At 44.1% G+C, this 16,125-nt stretch overlaps 1 protein-coding gene across 4 annotated transcripts; it reads left to right on the top strand.

The window, feature by feature from the left end:
* The first annotated feature begins 1,275 nt into the window (after positions 1–1,275).
* PIG (phosphatidylinositol glycan anchor biosynthesis class P) lies at positions 1,276–10,734 on the top strand. Of its 4 annotated transcripts, none has more exons than XM_011726095.3 (5): positions 1,276–1,369; positions 1,934–2,037; positions 5,164–5,236; positions 7,394–7,512; positions 8,796–10,734. In XM_011726095.3, the coding sequence occupies exons 2-5, from the start codon at positions 1,956–1,958 to the stop codon at positions 8,924–8,926; spliced, it is 405 nt and encodes a 134-aa protein (XP_011724397.1). In that variant the 5' UTR covers positions 1,276–1,369; positions 1,934–1,955; the 3' UTR covers positions 8,927–10,734. The 4 variants fall into 4 exon arrangements, with proteins under 4 accessions (XP_011724397.1, XP_011724398.1, XP_011724399.1 ...); XM_011726096.3 differs by lacking the exon at positions 1,276–1,369 and adding an exon at positions 1,381–1,479; XM_011726097.3 differs by lacking the exon at positions 1,276–1,369 and adding an exon at positions 1,387–1,470.
* The last annotated feature ends 5,391 nt before the right edge of the window (positions 10,735–16,125 follow it).

The following is a 16,125-nucleotide window of genomic DNA, read 5'->3' as shown; positions in this document are numbered from 1 at the left end:
GCGCCTCTGTTTGAAAAGGCACGGAGAACTGGTACCAGCCCAAATTCACCTGTCTCGGCTCCATTTTTTATCTTTGATCCCTCTATTCTGTGCCCTGAACAGGCTGGCTGAAGAAGCCACACTGGCAGCGTCAACACTGCGGAGCAACTGGCAGCGTCAACACTGCGGAGCAACTCGCCAGACTCGATCCTGTCCACCCCCCTTCCCTTTAGCGTCTGTGGGGGAAGATGCTCAGAAAGAGGCGCGGGGGCGAGGGGAGCGGCGAGGTTACCCCCCTCCTGGGTCCGTTCCGTAGGGACAGGCCCTGGACTGGACTGCCAGTTCACACGAAAACAGGTGACAACAGAGTCGTGAACACACGCACACACAGCAAGGGATGTGCACGAACGTTCACGAACACGCACCAACGAAACCCGCACACAAGAGATACCCACTCGACAAAACTAAACCCGCACACATGAGATCACGCACTCGACAGAACCCATGCGCAGACACTCTGGGGATACTCGGAAACACGCGAGGACGCACACTCGCGCGAGCAAGGCTCTAGGCGGGGGTCGCGATTACAGGAGGCGCGGCCACGCGCGCTGGGGAACGCGCAGCCCACAGACATGGGCAGTGACACAAAGGGGGGGTCACCCGCGAGGCCGAGAGCGCCCCCGCAGCCGCCAGGGAGCGCGGACACCGACACAAAGGGGGCCACGAGGCGACACGCGAGCGCGGGCCCCTCCACCCAGCAGGGGGTGTCAGCCACGCACCGGCCGAGGCACGGGCAGCGGGGGAATGCGCACAAAGCAACTACTCCCACCCTCGCTCCGGCATCCCAGGGCCTCGCTCGCAAAAGGGCACCAGACCAAGGGGACAAACCCACTGGGGCAGGCAATAGCGGCCACACCCCCTCATTGCGCGGGGCCCCAACCCATGCAGACACACAGCGGGCACCGCAGCGAGGAACGCGGGGTGACGCGCACACACCCACACTCACCACACACCCACGGAGGGGGTGTGGAATGCCCCACTCCCCCGGCATCTCGGCTGCAGCGGGACAAGGTGACACATCCGGGAGCCCGGCCGCGCGCCGGGTGTGCACTCACCCGGGCCCGCCGCCCGCGAGCCTCGGCGCAGGCAGCAGCCTCCGCCGCCGCTGCCGCAGCTGCCGCCGCAGCCGGCACCTCCGGCCCTCCACGTCAGCCGACGGCGGGAGGGAGTGGGCGGCTGCGCTGAAGGGAGGTGCATCACGTGGGCGGGCAGCGCGCCTGCGCAGTCGCACCCCACCGCCCCCTCCTTCGCCGTGGCGATTCGCGGGATCACGCCGGCCTCGTGCCGCCCGGCTCCCACCCAGGGAGGGTCCTCGTGCGCCTGCGCCAAGGTGGGGGGTGTCGTTGCGCCTAGGCCTTTCCCTCAGGTTTTCCTCTTTTCTCCCCCACTGCGGCGCCTGGTCGGCCCTTGCGCAGAGAACTCAGCGCTGAGGTGGCCGAGGTGTCGAGAGGGGCCCGGGTGGGCGTACGAAGGACCCGAGGTCGAGGGCCCCCCCCATACCCTGCCTCGAATGAGAAATATAAATCTCCACGAGTGGGCAGGGCCCGGGGCCTGGGCGCCGCGACCCAGCAGGCCCGCGTGCTGGTGGGCGCCGCGCGAGCCTTGTTCCCTGCCCTCCCCTCCCACAGGGAGACCACGCTGGCAGAGCTGGAGCGCGCCTCTGTCCCCCCGAGCCCCTCTCGCTGCCCTATCCCCCGCTACCCCTTCTGTTGCGGGGCGCGCGCCAGCCTGGGTGCCTGTGTGCGCGCGAGGCGGGGGCGCGGATTGCGGACGGGGGCGCGGGAGGCGGTTCTGTGCGGCGGGGGCCGTGCCCGCGGCGGAGCGATGGGGCGAGAATGGACCAATGGTGCCGGGGAGCACCTCGCTGATGGCTGATTGTGTTCCTTTTCCACAGGTTGTCTAAAGCCCCAGGAAAAATGGTGGAAAATTCACCGTCGCCATTGCCAGAAAGAGCGATTTATGGCTTTGTTCTTTTCTTAAGCTCCCAGTTTGGCTTCAGTAAGTACTTTCCTGATGGATGGCCAGGGGCTTTTTCTGGCGTTCAGTGACAAGGGAAGAATCCATTGGTTAGACTGTGTACACATGAACTGTTGATTCTTTCTCCCTATGTCTCTTTTTAAGAGAATCTGAAGGGAACTCGTGTTTGTTGAGTGTTCTGTGTGCCAGCACTAGCCTAGGAGGTTTTAGTCTCTACAAATATTTATACAGCGCCAGACGCGATGGCAAAGTGAATAAAGCCTGGTCCCTGCCCTTAAGGAGGTCGTGGTCTTGTGGAGGAGACAGATGAGTAAATCTACAGTTAGTGCTCAGTGTCGGGGAGCACGGTGGAGAGACATTGAAACCAGACTGGAAAATCAAGGCTTTTACAGAGGCCTTTCCCCCTGGCACTGATGCTGGTTAGAAAAGAGTAGGAGAGAGGGACGACGTGGAAAGGCCGTGAATGAGGGCGTGAGAGGGTTTGGACCCGAGGAGCTTGGTATGGCACCAGTGTGCCCTGCGGGGATCTGGGGAACAAAAGAAGTAGCCCAGAGAAGTCAGGTTGAAAGGTGTGTCCTTTTCGTCCTGGATCTCCCTTAATCCCCATAACGTTCCGTTTTACAGATACGGAGACTGACGCTCACTGAGACACTAGTATGCTCAGTCACACAGCAAGCCCCAAGTCTCTCCCCAAAAGGATTTGGGAATTTTGAGGCACACAAGAGGGAGAAAATTGAGTGCCCCTGATCCAGCGTTTTGCAACTCTTTGGAAACTAGGAAAGTGGAGGAGTGGTAGTACTTCTGAACCCTAACTAAAATATATCAGCCTGCACCATCAGTACACCTTGCAGATGAATGTAATGGCCAGGCTGTTACAACTGAAATGAAGTGAAGAAGTTACAACTGAGTTCAAATTCTGACTCCTCCACAGATTACCCATGTGAGCTGGGACGCTCAGCAAATTTTTTGAACCTCAGGTTCCTTATCTGTAAAAGGTTAGTGATAGTGATGGTTATTAAATGCTTATGACACATGAAACAGTTCTATGGGGTAGGTTCTGTTATTATTGTCCTTTAAAGATGAGCATCCTGTGGTTTCAGTAACTTACTCAAGATTGCAAAGCTACTAAATGATAGGCCTCTAAATTTGAACCCAAATACACCGACTGACTTCACTCTGCTGCCTCTTCTGACTGTTGTGAGGATTAACCGGGGTAATTTATGTAAAGCACGTAAAATAATGCCTAGGAACGGTTAAGGACTTAATAAGTGTTAGCTACTGATGTTATTGTTAGCAACTTTCGTAAATCCTTGTTCAAAGAATGTATCAAGGATTAGAAGCTATATGAATAAATAAAAGCAATCACTTTAAGACTTAAATTCTGGCCAGCGCAGTGGCTCACGCCTGTAATCCCAGCACTTTGGGTGGCCGAGGCAGGCATATCACCTGAGGTCGGGAGTTTGAGACCAGCCTGACCAACATGGAAAAACCCCGTCTCTACTAAAAATACAAAATTAGCAGGGCATGGTGGCGCATGCCTGTAATCCCAGCTACTCTGGGAGGCTGAGGCAGGAGAATCGCTTGAACCTGGGAGGGGGAGGTTGCGGTGATCGCACCATTGCACTCCAGCCTGGGCAACAAGAGCGAAACTCTGTCTCAAAAAAAAAAAAAATTAAATTCCATGATACACACAACCAAAAAGTAATTCAAGTATTTATTGGTGCTTACCATGTGCCAGGCACTGTTACAGGCTAGGAAGGACCAAAACAGCCAAAAATGCCCTGCTTTCATAGAGTTTTTATTCTAACGCTGGGGGGAGATAGTCAATGGACAAATTAAATAAGAAAAACATATACAGTATCAGGTGATAAAGTACCATGGGGAGAAATTAAGCAAGGGGAAGGAGGATACGGAGTGGAAGGAGGGCCTTTTAATGTGCTTCTGTGTCATTTATTTATTTTTTTTTTATTTTTTTTTTATTTTTTTTTTTGAGACGGAGTCTCGCTCTGCCGCCTAGGCTGGAGGTGCAGTGGCGCGATCTCGGCTCACTGCAAGCTCCGCCTCTCGGGTTCACGCCATTCTCCTGCCTCAGCCTCCCGAGTAACTGGGACTACAGGCGCCCGCCACCACGCCCGGCTTTTTGTGTTTTTTAGTAGAGACGGGGTTTCACCATGTTAGCCAGGATGGTCTCGATCTCCTGACCTCGTGATCTGCCCGCCTCGGCCTTCCAAAGTGCTGGGCTTACAGGCGTGAGCCACCGTCATCTTTTATTACTCATTCATGAGCACTTATCACAGTGTAGTGGAAATATCAATTTTCTCTATTCACCACTAGATATTAAGTTTAGGGAGGGCAGAAGCCATCTCTTTTGGACTCAATATTGTGTCTCACACTCCTGACATACAGAATTCTGTAATACATATTTGTTAAGAAAAGAATGCATCGTCACTGATGTAGTAGGTAGTTAAAATTTGTCTCCGCCGCTTACCTTGGGTAGGTGATGAATCCTTTCTAAGCTTCCATTTCCTCATCAGTTAAAATTGCGTACTTGCCTCAGAGGATTGTCTTGGAAGATTATCTTAAATAATGGGTACAGAATGCTTGGAACTGTGCTTAACCCAGTGAGTGGTCAGAACTTAGCCATTGTTGTTGTTATGGTGGGATAACAGTAAAGAGTGCCGCAGAGATTTGGGATTAAGGAAAATAACATTGTACTCTGGGAGATAAGGCAGAAGCTCAACATGTGGTGGATGAGAACTAGGATAGGTAAATTTCCCTTTGAGCAACTAAATGTCTATAATTACTTCAACTTTGTGGGGATGAAGTATTGAACACTTACTGCACATAAAGCAAATTGCTAGGTAATAAGGATTACAACAATTGCTAGGTCGTGATTTGTGTCCTTGAATTGCTTAAAATATAGTGTGAAAGTTAAGATATTAAAAAAAAGACTAATACAGTAATTACAAGTATTATAAGAATTGTACAAAGAAGGAGCTAGAAGAACTGAGAGGAGGAAAAAATCATTTGTGAATCAGGGACACTTCAAAAGAGCTTTCTGTTTTATCTGAATCTTAATAGATTAATGGATTAGATATATGTCTTACTGACTCGTCCCTCTTTTTTTTTTTCTTTTCTTTTCTACAGTACTTTACCTCGTGTGGGCCTTTATTCCTGAATCTTGGCTAAACTCTTTAGGTTTAACCTATTGGCCTCAAAAGTAAGTTTAATGTATTTCTTAAACGAGGATATAATTAATGCTATTTTGAGGAATCATATCCTTTCTTAAACCTATCCAAATCTTAAATATTTATTCTCCTAAAATTCATCAATAGCCATATCGAAATTCAAAGCTTTTTAAAGATCGCTATTGATACCTCTCTAATTAAAGATGGTAGCATGAACATGCATGTTTATCTCCATCCATTTCCTCCAAAAATCTTGTTAAAATGACCCTACAGGAAAAAAAAAAAAAAAAAAAAAAACAAGATATAAACCACAGAAACAATAGGATAGCAGAAAAGAGTTATCAACCACATTTTGGAAAGTGGATTGTGATAGGTGAGAAGTAACTGCCTTTGTTTCTGTGATTTTCACATTGCTGAAGTAGTGAAGCCAGCAAGAATATTTGTGCCCTAGAACTCCAGAATAGCTCAGACATTGGGGTACCAGGTAGCTCTTTAATTCTGGGTTAGACTGAAAACATGTTTAAAGGCTTCAGCCTTGAAGTCTCCCTCTCTCATCCCTCAAAGCTGGGAGACCTGCCCTGCCCTCCCCTGCAGAAAACAGGAGTTTTACTCTCTGGCAAGGTTGAGTAAGAGTCTCTAGCATGGGGGCTTCTTAGTCTGAGTGTGGGAATGAGGCATCTTACTGAAAACAGGGAAGTAAGTGAAATCTGCATGGCTTAATGAGAAGGTTTACATCCTCCTCCATCTTCCCTCTTGGGACTTCCAGGCTTATAGACCCTACTCCTTACAGAAAAAGATAGATAGTTATTTCCTGAGGAAGCTGACCAGCCCAAGAGAAAGGATCTATAATTTCTGACATTTAGAGGACCCCAGTAAAGTGGCCAAGTCTCTTAGAGTGAGGCTCACCAGTTGACCATCCCTGCCCACATACAGATAGTGCTCCAACTCACTTGTTAGCACTTCATTTTTAAATATGAATGGACTACTCTAAGTTACCAGACATTAAAATAAAGCCTCTAGCATGAATTGAAAAAGCAGAAAAGTAAAGGGAATTTGAAGGAAATAAAGATAATGCAGGAAACAGAAAAAAAATTTTAAATAACATAAAATTCTCAAAGAGGTAAGAAAGAATTATAACTATGAAACAAGAAGAAAATGCTATGGAAAAGGAATGTTCAGGAAATTATTGTATTTGGAAATTGTAAACATGATAATTAAAATTTTAATTGAAAGATTGGAAAATAAAGGTAATCTCTAGAAATTAGAACAAAAAAATTGAACACAGAAGAAAGTATAATGGTTAAAAATCTAACTATTAGAAGTTCCAGAAAGAGAAAATAATAGAGAACAAATCATTAAACAAAACAAAACAAAACCTGGCCAACATCTTAAGACCCCATTTCTACAAAAAAAATTAAAAATTAGCCAGGCGTGGTGGTGTGTGCCTATAGTCCCAGCTACTTGCAGGGCTGAAGTGAGCTCAGGAGGTTGAGGCTAGTGAGCCGTGATTGTGCCATTGCACTCCAGCCTGGGTGACAGAGGGAAATGCTTTCTCAAAAAAAATAAATAAATAGCACTCCATGTACATAATGATACTGAGAGGCATAATAGAGTCCTGTCAGAGAATTTGAGGCTCTGGTATTGGTGGACACATGGAAAACCAAGTGAACGGACAAAAAGATGTAATTATTCTAGAAAAAAACCCAAAATGTTGTGCAAGAAAATATATAATAATAATGCACTGAGATCTTCATTACAAACTTGTTTATATAGTTACAATTACTTCTAAAATCTGCTGCTATAATGAGAAATTGTGATGTAAGTATAGAAGAGAAGAGGATAGGAGGAGGTTAATTCCTCATCTCCATATTAGCAAGTCTAGAGAAAATGTCTGTAATGGAAAAAATGAAGAAATAGTACTATGCGCATGTTTTGTAACAATGAGGAGGTAGGTACCAGAAGACAGCTCAAGTGCTCAAAGCATTTCTTTTTGGAGAGTGAGACTCCAAGGTTGAGATGGTGGGATAGAGGACTGCACTTTTTCATTATAAGTGAAACTATTTGTCTCTATGTACACGTATAACTTTATAAAATTTAAATTTAAAAAACGTGTTGGCTTTGTGACTGACTCTTGAGAATTACAGCTTTTTTAAAGTGTCTATTATGTACTTTAATATTCTCTTTGGCAGATACTGGGCAGTTGCATTACCTGTCTACCTCCTTATTACTATAGTAATTGCCTACGTGCTCTTGTTTGGGATTAACATGATGAGTACCTCTCCACTTGACTCCATTCATACAATCACAGGTAACTTTATATAAAAGGAAAGTGCTGGGGCAATGAAAGAGTAGAGTATTAGCACTTTTACCCAGAAAAGCAACAAAGAACAGGCTGCATAACACGGTCGTGGTACATTCCTGTAACCCCAGCTACTTGGGAGGCTGAGGCAGGAGAATCTCTTGAACCCAGGAGGCAGAGGTTGCAGTGAGCCAAGATCGCGCCACTGTACTCCAGCTTCGGCGACAAGAATGAAACGCCATCCTAAAAGAGAACACACGTATACACACATTGGGACAGTAAAAAGAAGCTACTAACAGAAATAAATACAAACTTATACAAAAGGAAATATTTGCATGAAGGAATTAAGTTCTGATGAATATGCACTAGCTATATTCATGGAGGAAATAAATTATAATGAATTATAACACTGGTTAGCAGGTGTATGTTCCTATAAAATGACAAGTATATACTATATGTGTCTATAATATGTTCCCATTAACTTTGCCTGAGAGAAACTTCTTTTATCCTGAACAGACACTGTTGATCAAGAGATAGCAAATAGTACATGCAGACCTTGTTCAGAAAAAGGACTTTGGGGGTGTGTATCCTCCTCAGGATCGTTGTGTACTCCTTATTCCAATTAGGTGGATAAAAGAGCCACAACACATTCTTCTGGTTTTATTTTTTTTTTAAGTTCTTTCAAGTCTAAAGATGAAAATAAATCAGACTCCTGAGCTTGGTTAAATTCTAGAAAGTAAGGTATTTTTTAAGTTCCCTGGTATGATTTTTCAACTTTTCAAAACCTTTATTAGCCTCTACAATTTATTTCGAAAATCAATTCTATTATTTTTAAATGTCTTTCTAATACACTGCATTCCATGCATTCTTAATTGGAATTGGCAGCAAATAGATAATTTGTGCAAAGAGGGGAAATTGTTAAGTTTGCATGAATATTTATACTAAATGATTTAATAGTTTTGTGGTGTTGATTTAAATACATTTTCAAGGCCTGGATATAATTCTGTTCCCATGAGAAATGTGCAAATGAGACTTTAATCATCATTGTACAGTTGATTAAAATACTAATTTCTTTCCAAGTTAGAGATGAAAAAAATACTTTACCAATTATGTTTTTATTTTAATAGGGACATTTCTTCTAAAGACAGGATTTATCATTTAATTATGTTAAACATGATGTTTGTCACTATCCAAACATCGGCCTAGTAAACTATGTGGTGGGTCTCCATCAGACACAGAGACTGTAGAAGAAATTGCTTGGGTAAACAGAACTTTTTGGTCTTTTCTTACAGATAACTATGCTAAAAATCAACAGCAGAAGAAATACCAAGAGGAGGCCATTCCAGCATTAAGAGATATTTCTATTAGTGAAGTAAACCACATGTTCTTTCTTGCAGCCAAAGAACTTTACACCAAAAACTGAACTGTATGTAACCATACTAACACCAAGCACGTATTTATTTATACATTTTTGCCATTATAATTTTGGCCATAAATTAATTTGACCATCTCTCTTATTAATAGAGAAGTAAAAAATGTCAGTTGACCTTCTCTTAGATTATATTCAATGAATATTGTAAATGTTCTGAAGTATTAATTGTTAATGAACAGGATAAATCCAATATTGCATTACCATATAGCAGACTTTAAAAAAAAATCAGTGTCAGTATAATCAAGAAGTTCCTCCAGAGAGGCATTTATATTGTAATTTGCAAAGGGCAATGGTGTCCTTCCTCCTGTTTATCCTGAGGGGCCCAGAATTCAAATCCTTAGTTTTGGGGGAGGGTACATTTAGTACTTGTGCCATCAGATTTATGTCTAAGACACAAATATTTGTTGAGTACTCATTGTGTACCAGGTATTTTTCTAGGCACTGGTGATGAAGTAATGGTAAGATTCTTTCTCAAAGAGCTTACATTTTTAGAGGCATGGTGAGGTGACTAAGCAAATAAATAAGGAAATGTGATTTGATGAGTGCTATGCAGAGAATTAAGATAATGTATTCTAGAATGCAAAGGGATGACTAGTTCACACTGGGTGGTCAAGGAAGGCCTCTCAGAGAGAGGCTGTTGGGATCTAAGTATAAAGCAGGTGAGGCAAAGACCATAAGGTGGGAAGGAGCTTGGTGTGTCCTAAGAACAGAGAGAAGACTGGCATTGGCCTTAGAGCATACCAAACGAGAGAATGTGGTCCCAGGTTAGCCTGGAGAGACCGGGCTCAGATTGTGAAAGGCTTTGTAGGTTAGTGTAGGAAGTGTGGACTTAAATATAAGTGTGATGAGTTTGAGGCACTTTGGGATCAAGCTGTTGGGAGTCTTGAAGGAAAAGAGTGACATAGCCTGATTTCTGTTTTTTAAGTCATTCTAACTGGTGAATGGAGAATAGATTCAGAGGAGGAGCTGGGAAGGGGACAATAACCATATCCTTACCCAGTAAGCATGAGATAGATAACATGAATCTGCTTTTCCTGTTCCCTAGTTTGTCTCAGTTCCTGTTTTATTATGGTGAGAGCATGTCACCACACTTAAGAGCAGTATGAGGGGACTGGACGTAGTGGTTCACACCTGTAATCCGAGCACTTAGGGAGGTTGAGGCAGGTGGATCACTGAGGTCAGGTGTTGGAGACCAGCCTGGCCAACATGGCAAAACCCCAACTCTACTAAAAATACAAAAATTAGGCGTGTTGGCAGGCGTCTGTAATCCCAGGTACTCAGGAAGCTGAGGCAGGAGAATTGCTTGAGCCTGGGAGGCAGAGGTTGCAGTGACCCGAGATCGTGTCACTGCACTCCAGCCTTGGCAACCGTCTCAAAAAAAAGAAAAGCAGTGTGAGGGAACCAGCCAAATCCAGCAAGTATAGAATGGTAAATAAATCATGGTCTGTTTCTACAGTGGAACACTACACAGCTGTGCAAACAAGAATGCATTACTTCGCTACCTAATAATATGAATTAATATGGCCATAACATTGGGCAAAAAAAAGCCAGACACAAAACAATAAACTACTGTGTGATTCCCTTTATTTGAAGTGCAAAATCAGCAAAAACTAATCTATGGTGGCAAATATTAGAATAATGGTTACCTTTGGAGAAGAGTATTAACTGGGAGGAGGCATGAAGGAGCCTGCTGGTGAATTGAAAATGCCCTACCTCTTGATCTGGGTGGTGGTTATGGTTACATGGAGGTAATACATGTTTTTAAAAAATCATTAAATTATTAAGATTTCTGCTTCTGATGCAAGTTATACCTCAATAAAAAGGGGGGGAAGACAGTACCAGTACCAATGCCCACCTCCAGAAAATGTTGATTAATTGGTCTGGAGTAGAGCCCATCGGGGTAATTTTTTAACATCTCCCAGATGCTTCCAATATGCAGCCAGGGTCGAGAATGACTCCCTTACATGATTGGACTCCCTTATATGACTAGACTTAACTGAGTTTTAGTCAAGCAGGGCAGTAGCTGTAAGCTTTGAAAGAGAAAGCCAGCAGTTATCCGAGCAGTTCCCTCCCATCTTTGTGAGACTCCTGCTCATGTCAGCGGTATTCCCTTGTCTTCCCCTAGGACCGGTGATGGACCTGAGACGGGTTTGAAATGGGTCAGAATAGAACCTTCATGGACTCTAGTGTTTTACTGCACATTAAGCCTGAAATTAACTTGTCGTTCTGGTTTCCAACCACTGTGTCCTCACAGGTCATGAAAGGAACACCAATGTTTTGCAAACTATGGGCAGCAGTGTTTTTGAGGGTCATGATCAGTTTAGTGCAGCAATTCTCTACCTTTTTTTAAAATCTTAGGACCCCTTTATTCTTGTAAAGAGTGAGAGCCCCAAAGACCTTTTGTGTATATAGATATATTTTTAAATTAAAATAGAAAATTTTTAAGTAATTGTTTATAAATAATCCATTACCTTTTAGTTATAAAATTAATTCATATCACATAATTAGAAACAAAATTTCTGTTACAGAAACATTTCGCCCAAATCATTGTTGTAATACTAAGCTGATTCTAAAAAGACAAATTTAGCATAAACATATTTGTGAGAAATAATTATATTTTGTAAAACAAAAAACTTCAGTGAGATAAGTAGAATTGTTTTACATTTCTGCAAGTCTCTTTAATGTCTGGCTTCATGGAACATAGCCGGTTCTCATATCTGCGTGTGCATTCAGTCTGTGACATTAGTGCCTGTCACAAAGCCTCTGGAAAGCTCTGCTGTATACTCATGAGAGAACAAGGATGAAAAAGACAAAAACATCTCAGCAGTAGTAGGAAAATAGTTTTGACCTCATAGGCCCCCGAAATATGGTCTTGGGACCCCCGGACTTTGGGAACCACTGGTTAGTGGGCCTCCACTAGTGTGTGTGTGATGAACTAGAGTAGAATATGTCAGTGCATTGCACTCGGTAAGGGTAAATATTTTGACTGAACATCTCTTGCAACCACTTCAGACCCTCTCTGTTTACCTCTTACTCCAGCCACTGATGCCCCAAACAGTTCATGCGAATTTAACCAAATCCACGTAGGTACCCCTTATAGTACACTCTGGAAGGAGAGGGGGTTAACACCCATGGGACCAGCCTGGAGCCCAACCTGGGACAAGTGTCAGTGGATGTACACATCTGCCTTTCAGCCCCAAGGAGACAGTTCTGCGCTGCATTCCATGAGCTCCTCAGAAGGTCTCGTGGGATTGAGCTGCAGTTGCCACGATAGTGGTGGACTCAGCCCACGTGCTTGTCTGTCTGCTGTGTTTTGTACCCTCTGCTACTTTGCCCTGCTCTCTGTGGTCACTTTCCCAGTAAACTGCCTGCACACAAGCCTGTGTCCCAGCCTCTGCTTTCAGAACTCCAGCTGAGATGTTTTTTGTTTTTGGTTTTTTTGAGACAGGGTCTTACCCTGTTGCCCAAGCTGGAATGCAGTGGTGCCATCATGGCTCACTGCACCTTGAACTCCCAGGCTGAAGCAATCCTCCCACCTTAACCTCCTGAGTAGCCATGACCAGAGGCATGCACCACTATGCCTAACTAATCTTTTTATTTATTTATTTATTTTGTTGTGACAGGGTCTCCCTATGTTGCCCAGGCTGTGAGATGTGTTTTTTTTTTTTGTAAAAATGGTGCTTCTGCCATGATGTATAATGCATGTCCTAATTTAAGAAAAAAGTTTGAAAGATACTGTTTTGCAATGAGCCCCAATAATAGCTTAAAATACTCCAAATAGAAAGTGTCAATAATACAAAAATTTCCATATACTAACAAAACATCCTCCAGTGATTCAACTCCCAGGGAGAAGTAAAAGCCCAAGTATGAAATCACCTGATGAAAAGCCTACATAATTTAAATCCAAAATTCTGCTCTCCCTAATTTCTTGACCTGCCCTGTTTTAGTTAAAATGATCTCAATCAGATGCCTGGGTTTCCTCAAGAAGCTGCTGCCTAGGCTGTCATAAGAATGGGAGTCATCCTTAAGCACATTGACCCAACCCAAAATTTCTTGCATCTCTCACTTTTTTAAAGATTCAGTAGGATATACAAAAATGTCATATTAACAGTCCCATCCACATAGAACTTTGAAAACTCAAACTCCTACAGCAATAGTCCTGGAACCCAGTACATTGCATAGTACAGACCCACCAGCCAGTAACTAGAACAGACTTGATGGGACATGGGGAAAGGAAGACAGAAAACGGAAGAGGAAAGAGAGATTCTTCTTGATTCATCTTGCTGGGGTACAGGTCAGGCTGTGGCAGTTTTCATGGGTCTCACTCAGTTTAACACAATTAGGTTAATGGTGGCGCTATTTACTACTTTGGGGTGGGAAGAAATGTACTTATCCCACCTTTTCTAGTCAGGAGAGTTTGTCATTCCGTGGTTAAATAAATAAATAAATAAATACCCTAAAATGTCAATGGCTTGTCATAACAGAGTTTAGTTTTCAAAGAACTGCACATTGAGATAGCCACTAAATCTGAACAGGGCCACATGGACAAGCACAGTGGATGTTTCAGCGATTACCTATCTGGACCTATGACTAAGGACCAGATATTCTTTTCCTCTGTATGCCTTATCACCACTTAAGTCTCAGAGGTCAGAAATGCAATGGAAATCTCAATTAGGGACCAAAGGAGTCGCAGAGTCAGAAATGATGGCACTGTGGAAAATACAATTCTTGAACAAGTACATTTGTGGACCAAGATTCATATTTTCACATAATGCAGGGGAAAATATCGTCCAATAATTCAATACCTGCCTAAGGTTATTTCTGCAAATCCAGCATGCCCAAGCTCTGCTTGTGTAGGTTACAGTCACAGGGGACCCTATGGCCAGGGCTGGAAGAAGCCAGCTAGAGCCTCACAGTGACTCAGATGTCACACTCCATTTGCACTGTAATCAGCCCACTTGTGTCATAAAGCCTGTTTACACAAAGCCTGGCATATTAGAAGCGGTTGTGAGTCAGCCTGCGTCAGCTGCTGCGGCTGCCCCAAGAGGCCCATCTCTCCATGTGATACTTTGGTTTCTAAGGCAACCTCTTTTGAATGTTCTCAGTGAATGCACCATGAGTGGGCATATCCTGGGGAAAGTTCAATCACTCACTCCTCACCACCCTTCTGTGAAGGACTTACGCACCTGACAAGAATTAAAATACAGCATCTGCCTTATTACTGATGGAGCCAGATTTTCAAGTGCTGCATAAGCCTAAAGCCAAAATCATGCTTTCTTCCCTAAATCTAGACTTGGGGACTGATGTAAGGAGGACTGGGCCTGCAGACCTAGAGACGGGGCCTGACCAGCTGCATGCTCAGGAGGTGGCAGGGCCAGGCGGACAGCAGACAACCCCATGCAGTCACTCTTGGCTCATTTTCACCCATTGGATAAGTCACAGCTCTTCCCAAGGGTGTAAAGAATATAGGGGGCTGGGCATGATGGCTCACACCTATAATCTCACCAATTTGGGAAGCCGAGGCAGGTGGATCACCTGAGGTCAGGGGTTCGAGACCAGCCTGACGAACATGGAGAAACCCTGTCTCTACTAAAAATACAAAAAGTAGCTGGGCATGGTGGCGGGCTCCTGTAATTCCAGCTACTCAGGAGGCTGAGGCAGGAGAATCACTTGAACCCGGGAGGTGGAGGTTGCAGTGAGCCGAGATCGCTCCATTGCACTCCAGTCTGGGCAACAAGAGTGAAACTCCATCTCAAAAAAAAAAAAAAAAAAGAATATAGGGAAGACAGTGGCAGAAGTGGCTTCCTCACTGCTACCCCAAAAAGGCAGAAGTGTTACAGTTGTTGATGTATGGCTCCCAGATACTAGCCACTTTCATTGTCTCCTGTTTTCCCCTATATTAAACAGTGAGTACAACAAACATCTTTTGTGGTTAAACTTTATGAAATTGTGTCCTTGGGCTAGGCTTCTTGTACTGGAATTACTACAGGGTCAAAGAGCTTGAATGTTGATATGGTTCCGCTCTGTGTCCCCATCTAAATCTCATCTCGGATTGTAAAACATGTTGAGGGAGGGTTCTGGTGGGAGGTGACTGGATCATGGGGGTGGTTTCCCCAAAGCTGTTCTCTTGCTAGTGAGGGAGTCCTCACGAGATCTGATGGTTTAAATGTGGTAGTTTCCCCTGCACTCTCTCTCTTTCTCCTGCCGGTATGTAAGATATGCCTTGCTTCCCCTTCACCTTCTGCCATTATTGTAAGTTTCCTGAGGCCTCCCCAGCCATGTGGAACTGTGAGTCAATTAAACCTCTTGTTTATAAATTACCCAGTCTCAGGTAGTATCTTTATAGCAGTGTAAGAACAGACTAATACAAATAATACTAGTACAAAACAGACTAAGACACTTAATATAAAACATCAGACTGATGTCCAAAAGGATTCTATCAATTTACTCCTTATAACACCAACATTGGGGATTACCCATGTACCCTTATGTATTGTTCCTCAAATTTGGAGTATACAAAATGTAATGGTGTTCCATTTTTTCTAATCTAACTAAATATGCTTTGATTTTCCACAGTTCATTATTAACAGACATTTCAGAGTCATTTATTGTGGGATTTCCTGACCCTCCTTTGGGTTGCTTATGCTTATTCTATCAAAGAAAATGGAAGAGGATACTGGTTTTTAATCTATGGTATTTGTTGTCACTGCCATTGTGCCTTATCGAGGCCCATGGTTCCACCTCCTCTCTCCTCTCCCTCACAAACTGCCAAAGGCTCACAGGGCTTGGAGCTCTGTGTCCAGCGGACTGTGTCTCAACCAACTCTCTATTGAAGGCCCTCCTCCATGGGTGCTGCACACCCACTGTATTGGTCTCTGTCCACCTGTCCCAGTCTCAGGATCAGCAGCCATCACTGCTGGGGTTGGGCACAGCCCTGTGGCAGAGGCTTCTGGCGTCTCTGTGTTTGTTCTCCCATCTGCCTTTGAAAGAGTTCCCCATTTTTAACAAGGCATGTGGTGGCCCAGAATAGAGCAACAAAAAGTGAGCCAGATGCCAGAAAGTGGCTCAGTAATTCCCACTTGTCCCACTGTTGCTAAGAAATTAAGTAAAGGAATGGTATGTAGTTCTAATTTGCAAATTGGAATACTAACAAAACTCAGTATTTTTATTCAAATAGTGAATAAAAACTC

This window comes from Macaca nemestrina, chromosome 4 (assembly GCF_043159975.1).
Source record: "Macaca nemestrina isolate mMacNem1 chromosome 4, mMacNem.hap1, whole genome shotgun sequence".
NCBI lineage: Eukaryota > Metazoa > Chordata > Mammalia > Primates > Cercopithecidae > Macaca > Macaca nemestrina.
Note: the sequence above shows the minus strand (reverse complement) of the source record. Positions and strands in the feature narration are given on the sequence as shown.

Bases quoted from the DNA above. Each gene is read 5' to 3' on its own strand.
- PIG (XM_011726094.3), top strand. From the start codon at position 1,550: ATGAGAAATATAAATCTCCACGAGTGGGCAGGGCCCGGGGCCTGGGCG. The intron at 5,237-7,393 runs GTAAGTTTAATG...TCTCTTTGGCAG, and splicing joins TTAACCTATTGGCCTCAAAA to ATACTGGGCAGTTGCATTAC. The intron at 7,513-8,795 runs GTAACTTTATAT...CTTTTCTTACAG, and splicing joins CTCCATTCATACAATCACAG to ATAACTATGCTAAAAATCAA.